The 7,893-nt window shown below is 39.8% G+C and overlaps 1 protein-coding gene across 1 annotated transcript in view; it reads left to right on the forward strand.

The window, feature by feature from the left end:
* TSHZ2 (teashirt zinc finger homeobox 2) overlaps positions 1-6,467 on the forward strand; it is a 137,476-nt gene extending 131,009 nt beyond the window's left edge. Inside the window, exon 2 of the mRNA XM_054391725.1 lies at positions 3,400-6,467. Within this exon, the coding sequence (XP_054247700.1) occupies positions 3,400-6,467 (3,068 nt within the window). The remainder of the gene's footprint in view (positions 1-3,399) is intronic.
* Positions 6,468-7,893: the final 1,426 nt, after the last annotated feature.

The raw sequence follows: 7,893 nt of genomic DNA on the forward strand, positions 1-7,893 counted from the left end.
GACAATGATTCACTGTCCCTTTCCTTGGCAGCAAATAAATTTTCCAGTCTTGGAGAGAAACATGTATTTTTTTTAGAAATATTTCTCTGTGTGGAAAAAGAGCAAATTTGAGTGAAAGTAGCATCCACTGGTGAAAAAGGTGTCAGTATGAACACTTAAAAAAGAAAAAAAAAGAAAAAGACATATTCACACTCTATAGTTCAGGGTCAGGAGTGATGCATAACGTGCTGCAAATTAAGGGTTAGTCAGGGGGATGAGGGCCTGAAAGTCAATGCTGGATTCAGTATCACTGGGTACTTGGCTCAATGCTGTCTGCATGGTAGGGTCAAGGCTTCAAGGTGGATGTAGGTGGTTTTAAAGCCATAAGTTCAAAAAAGAGTTTTTGCATATATATTAACTGGACTTGCTTTCTTTTAGTTGCTCTATAGCAATATGCTAGAAATATGTAAGAAAATGTCATTTGAAGAATAGAGAATCAGCTGGTTTTTTAAACCCTTGTCCTTGAGAAGCAGATTTCTTGAGTTACCATGAATCCAATCACAAAGGCATTCAAAAAGTTAAAGCATTTTAGAATTGCATTTATGATTATTACCCATATGATATTATCCTAACTGATGTCATGATTTTGACATATATTGTCTTGGGATCAATCACCACTAGAACCAAATACTGTGTTTCCATTTAGGAAGCCAGAAATTGCTTCCATTCAATGCTCTGAAGCTCCTGGGTTTTGTCCAGTCTTCAAGATGATAGTGAAATTAGAGTCTTCTGCTTCTTCAGGACTGCACGTTGCCCATCTTACATCTGTGCCTGGGCCTGTTTAATTTCAGAAGGGAAAATTCTCATCCGGGAAAAGGAGGTTACCGAGTTTGGATTTCTTTAATTTTACTTTTCTTCCCGTAAGACAGCTATATATGAGCATCTCAGAGGTTTGGAATGTCAGAATAAGCCTGGGGGAGAACTGGTGGGAAGAGAACAGGTCACTCAGCAATTTATTATATGGACATCAGTATGATGTGCAAAATTTATGCTGCTTATTACAGATACTGCATTTAAAGCATGTGAGTGTACAGGCTTAAGTCACCCTTTACTTACAAAATAAATAATGCAAAGTCCACTTAAATTAATGTTACTTCTGTTAAATAGTTAAATCAGTTCATATCAAACTTCATGTCCAAGGAAATCTTACTAAAAACCACTGTTGGAAGCACACATGCATTTCTTGTGCCCTAGGTTGTCTGCACAGAAGAGGTCTCCACTGTCCTTAAAATGCCCACAGCTATTTAAATCATTTACATAAACAGAAATGGTTTTACAAGTAGGATACTGAAATACGTATTCAAAGCTGCTCAGAACCCTTAAATATAAAAATGGACCTGATTGATGGTTTTGTGAAATTTTGGTGGTGCTTTCTACTAAGTTATTTTTACCACTTTCATAAGGTTGTGTCTGTATCTTACACAGACACACACACAAAAAAGATTTCTCAGTACGAGTTACTCTTCTGTAAAGGTTATAGTAAACATGTCAATGCCTAATTAAGCAGAAAATTTTATCTGTATTGTGGGGGATGTGCAGCTGTCTGGTACTTCTGCATCTCCTAGTAAATCCTTTTAGAAGGACAAAGGATACTGTGAGGAAGAAATGACTGTATGGATTTTCCAAAGGGGAAAAAAAAAAAATACCCTCTGGTGAAAAATGGGTTAATAGTATTCAAAGAATTGGTGCTGAAATGGAGAATCAAATTTGCACCGACCCAAAACTGTGTGAATGCTTTCCGTTGTCTGTTTTGTCTGATCCCTTCATTGGAATCCCTCCTTATTTTTGTTTTGCTCAGTGTAATATGCTTGGCACTGTGATACATCCTGGCAAGGGGCCAGCATTGCTACCTACGCTGTACAGTATCTGTGACACCGCGAGAACCATGTCAGTCCTGCTCATCAGTTCATGCTGCTTGTTTAACAAGGTTACTACTCATGATGTGTAGGAGCTTTTGCTGCCTTCATGTCCCTCCGTTATCCTTGTCCCCCTGAAAAACGTATGAGCTCAGAAAAGGGTACATGGAAAGTATTAGCTGCTTATTAGGCCAAAATGTTTAGGGAGGAGAAAAAATATTTTGTTCTCAATGTTGTCTTTGCTTCCTGCCTTAGGCTGGTCACCTGTACATAGGGCTACTGATACTTGTTGTACCCCAACACAATACTAAAAGAGTTATTTTTTAGTGTTTAACATAATATTTAAAGTTTAGTTCTTTGCTGAAAGCATCTGCTGAAAAGCACCATGTTCCTACTACTGTATGATTATTATTTAATCATGATAAAATGTTGTCCAGGTCATTTGCTCATAGCCATTGCTGTTATCTTTGCTCTTGGTTGTGAAGCTGCCTCACACCAACCCTGGCATGAACCAACCCCAGCTCTTGGCCAGTGTGATCTGTACAGATCCAAAGACCATGAGAAGGGTGTAGGAGAGATGACTCATGTGGGTTTCTTAGCCCATCCGCAGAGAGTCATCATTTCACTCTTACACTGCAGCTCTGTCCAGGAAAGAGTTTCTCTACTTCTGGTTCATCTCTTTGACTTGATGGTAAACATTTGTGAAGGGGTGAGATACAGATGCAAATAGACAGAAACACTGAGACACATATTGGAAAAAACCTCTGGAGTGCATTGTCCAAATGTTAAATGTTTCTACCTTTTCTGCTCATCCCTTGTGATCTGCTGAAAGGATACCATTTGTGCAGGGATACCAAATCCAAGGGAGCAAAATGAACCAGGTTCTCAAAGAGCCATAAATCAGCTTTTCTCAGAAGATGCAAAGGAACAGAATTTTAAACAAATAATACTTTCTGGATCATTTGCCTTGTGCTTTCTGAGCTTTTAGGGTTAGTTTACAGTTATGAATATGTCATGTGTTAGGGCTGTTCTAGGTCAAACAGGACAGAGTACTAGAATTCTATTTTTAATTAGTTATTTTTAAGGATAGCTTTGATATGGGTGTTTTGGTATTATTTTCCTTCTGTTCCTTGACAATTCTACCCTTTCACTTGAGGCTAAAAACAATTTGATAGAATTGAAGTTTTATAAACTTTGAATTCTTACATATTAATTTTTCAGCTGTCCCATACAGGGCAGTTAGAATTATATTTCTGTGACAGGAAGATTATTAACTGAGAATTCCTGGCAATTACAAAGAATTATGATCATCTGCCAATAAAATGCAGCAACTTTCAAAAAAAAAGAGACATCATTTAGCTTTTTTTCACTTCCAGAACTAACAGGCAATAAAGTTGTAGATTAAAATGAAGTCTGGTAAAGAAAACACATAGTGAAACTAGAAAGCTCAAACTGTAGTATCCTCCTTTAACAAGTTATTTCATATATTGACATTGCATTTCAGGTTATGTCCAAGAGGAAGATTTAAAGGAAGAGGAAGATATAAAGGAGGAGGAAGATGATGATGACAACAACTCAACTGCTCAGCTCCAGGGCAGCAACGACACTGGCACAGATGAGGAACATGAAGTGGGTCCTGAGCAGAAAGGGAACTTTAGTTACCAGAACTCCCCTGTCAGTCACGTATCTAACCAGGATGCTGAAAATGAATCACTACTAAGTGACGGTAGTGACCATGTGGCAGATATTAAAAGCATTTGCTCTAGAGAGCCACAGGACCCAAAAACCAGCACCCATCCCAAAGCCCAGCATGAAGCACATGATTGCATGGATAAAATGACAGCTGTCTATGCCAACATACTGTCAGACTCTTACTGGACAGGCTTAGGGCTGGGTTTCAAGTTGTCCAACTCTGAAAAGAAGAGTTGTGACAACAGAAATGGAGGGAACAAAGCTGATTTTGACTGGCACCAAGACGCATTGTCAAAAAGCTTACAGCAGAATTTACCTTCCAGACCTGTCTCAAAACCCAACTTGTTCAGCTCGGTCCAGCTCTACAGGCAGAGCAACAAAATGTGTGGAACTGTGTTCACGGGTGCCAGCCGGTTTCGGTGCCGGCAGTGCAGCGCTGCCTATGACACACTGGTGGAGCTAACGGTTCACATGAATGAGACAGGTCACTACCAAGATGACAACCACAAAAAGGACAAGCACAGACCTACCAGCTACTCAAAGCCCCGAAAAAGGGCTTTCCAGGACATGGACAAGGAAGATGCACAAAAAGTTCTGAAATGTATGTTCTGTGGTGACTCTTTTGATTCCCTTCAAGATCTGAGTGTTCATATGATCAAAACAAAACATTACCAAAAAGTGCCTTTGAAGGAGCCAGTACCAACCATTTCTTCAAAAATGGTCACTCCAGCGAAGAAACGCGTGTTTGATGTCAACAGGCCTTGCTCCCCTGATTCCACAACGGGGTCTTTCTCAGATACTTTTTCTCCTCAGAAGAACGCGAACCTGCAGTTGTCATCTAACAACCGCTACGGCTACCAGAATGGTGCCAGCTATACGTGGCAGTTTGAGGCCTGCAAATCCCAGATTTTGAAGTGTATGGAATGTGGAAGTTCCCATGATACCTTGCAGCAGCTCACGACCCACATGATGGTCACTGGTCATTTCTTAAAAGTCACAAGTTCAGCTTCAAAGAAAGGCAAACAGCTTGTTCTGGATCCTCTAGCTGTGGAAAAAATGCAATCACTGTCTGAAGCACCAGCCAGCGACAGCCCGGTTTCAAAGTCAATCAGTAAATCATCTGCAGAATGCACAGCTCCCACCTCTGAACTGAAAAAAGAAAGTAAAAAAGATAAAGCTGATGATGCCAACAAAGATGAGAAAGCAGTAAAAACTGAAGAGTATGAAGACACTCTTCAGAAACCATTGGATCCCACAATGAAATACCAGTACCTCAGAGAAGAAGATTTAGAAGACGGTTCAAAGGGTGGTGGGGACATTTTAAAGTCCTTGGAGAACACTGTCACAACAGCCATCAACAAAGCTCAAAATGGAGCACCCAGCTGGAGTGCATACCCCAGCATCCATGCAGCTTATCAGCTCTCAGAAGCAGCTAAGCCGTCTTTGCCAGTGGGTTCCCAAGTACTACAAATCAGGCCAACGATCACCAATAAATTAAGGCCTATTGCTCCGAAGTGGAAGGTCATGCCTCTGGTCCCTATCTCAGCAAATGTGGCTCAGTGCACTCAAGTGAAGAAGGAAATTGATGACAAGGAGGAAGTACAAAAGGACTATGCTAAAGAGGGCATCCAACCAGAGCCTGCTTCAGTCAACCAGAGTGAGAGAGAAGCTCTCCTCAAACCTGAAGCCTCTGTGGAGTCAAAAAAGACAGAACCATGTCCCTTGAAAGAAGAAGACAAAATTAAAGAGGACAGTGGAAAAGAAAAAACAGTCCTTAAGGAACCAACAGCAGCTTCTCTTAGTAATGGTTGTGCTGCTGTCAACCATTCATCTGAACTGCCTTGTGTCAGCCCTCTCAGTGCTCTGCAGTCAGTACTGAATAATCACTTGGGCAAAGCCACTGAGCCTTTACAGCCTCAATCCAACTCCAGCCCCAGCTCTAGCACAATTTCTATGTTCCACAAACCCAATCTAAATGTGATGGAGAAGCCAGTTTTATCTCCTGCTGCAACCCCACCAAAACCTGCAAGTGTATCCAGGCACTATTTGTTTGAAAACAATGATCAGCCTATTGACCTGACGAAATCCAAAGGCAAGAAAGCTGAGTCAGCTCAAGCACAATCTTGTACTTCTCCACCTCAAAAACATGCTCTGTCTGACATTGCCGACATGGTCAAAGTTCTTCCCAAAGCTACTACACCAAAACCTGCTGCATCTTCAAGGATCCCGTCTATGAAATTGGAAATAGATGTCCGACGCTTTGAGGATGTCTCAACAGAAGTCTCCACTCTGCATAAAAGGAAGGGCAGACAGTCAAACTGGAACCCTCAGCATCTTCTCATTTTGCAAGCTCAGTTTGCTTCCAGCCTCTTCCAGACATCTGAAGGTAAATATTTATTATCAGATCTAGGCCCACAAGAGCGCATGCAGATTTCAAAATTTACTGGACTGTCAATGACCACCATCAGCCACTGGTTGGCAAATGTCAAGTATCAACTTAGGAAAACTGGAGGAACAAAGTTTTTGAAAAACATGGACAAAGGACATCCAGTCTTTTATTGCAGCGACTGTGCGTCTCAGTTTCGAACCCCATCTACTTACATTAGCCACTTAGAATCCCATCTAGGTTTCCAAATGAAAGACATGAACAGGCTGGCTGTGGAGCAGCAAACCAAGGTAGAGCAAGAAATCTCCAGAGTTTCAGTTCAAAGATCTCCTGAAACAATAGCTGGAGAAGAGGACACAGACTCTAAGTTCAAATGTAAGTTGTGCTGTCGGACATTTGCGAGCAAACATGCAGTAAAACTTCATCTAAGCAAAACACACAGCAAGTCACCAGAACACCATTCACAATTTGTAGCAGAAGTGGATGAAGAATAACTCTTAAGGTATGCATGCTCTATAGAGAGTTTTAATCTCATCATTTTGAGGAGGCTTCATAAGACATTCATACTTTCTTAAATGTAGGAAAACAGTATAAAATGCATTATGTACTCCTGCTTCATTCATCTAACTGCATGTACATATCCATTTTATAATGTTTTCAAGAAGAGAGCTTGGTAAATGCATAACCACATTGCTCCATATAGAAAAGTTGCTTTGTATAATCTTTTCCAAATAGCTGTTTTCCCAGTGCTCACTCTCTTTTTTGTTTCTAAGAATTGTTTCATGTCCTATGCACTTCAATGTGGAATTGCAACAACTAAGTGCTACTCTTTGCAATGAGAATGGAAAAAGCAGGAAAAAAAGCACTGAAAACCAAAAGATTATTCCTTCTTTCAGTGCTAGCACACCACTCAATCTGATTTTGATGGGGGAAAAGAAGACAATTCAAATGTCAAATTAGCAAAATCTTAATTATTCCAAGTTTCTGATAGTCCACACCCAGCCTCAAGAATTTACATATAACTCTGAGAAGTTTGTATCTAGAAGTTTGGTTATTCTTTTGTTGTTATTTGAATATTCGGTTTTGTAAAATATTTTGATATTTTGCACTTACTTAAACACTTACTATTGTGAGTGGCCTTTTTTGTCACATCATTTTAACTACATCATTCCCTTTTTAATGTTTATGATGTTTGCCTTTATTTTGTTTCATGTTGGTGGGAGTGCTAGTCAATCCATAAACATCACTGACCTCAGAGCAAGTTTTCATATACCCTGGGAGGGGTGTTCATGCTTAATTGAGAAAGCTTCTAGATTTTTTTACAAGCTTAATATTTCAAAGACCTGTTAGTAGGATACTCCTACAGTAGTGTTGCTATTTTTTGCTGAATGATACACCAACAGAAGTACTGCCATGACCAATGTTTATATCATGTAATGTAATGTTCAGATGCCACAAAGTTTTTGCATTTTTAATTTTACTTGATTCACAAACTTGAATATTCTTGATTTAAATAAATATGCAGAACATCAACTGAAAGTCCAAGCAGAAGTTTTTTGTTCTAACGAGTTTATTTCCAGGAAGCCTCTGTTAGTCATTCCCAACTATTTCTCCAGGAGGCTCAGACTCTGCTTCTGTTCACAGAATAACCATGTGCTAATTCAGATTTTCTCCAACGTGTTCTTTACTTGAATAACATTCAGAAAATGAATTCATCAGTCAAAGTTAAAGATGTTGTGAGTTGTCACTTAAGCCACCTGCTATTGGCTATTCTCTGGTTAATTGAGGGTGCAGGCACTTGGAGGATGAATACCCATTTGTGCAAAGATTTCACATTTGTTTGCTGCAAATATTCATGAAGCTTTAAGAAACACTTTCTGTGTACAGAGCCAGCACAAGGACTATACATCACTTAGGCTC

The sequence above is a fragment of the Indicator indicator genome, chromosome 24, assembly GCF_027791375.1.
Source record: "Indicator indicator isolate 239-I01 chromosome 24, UM_Iind_1.1, whole genome shotgun sequence".
NCBI classification, from domain to species: Eukaryota; Metazoa; Chordata; class Aves; order Piciformes; family Indicatoridae; genus Indicator; species Indicator indicator.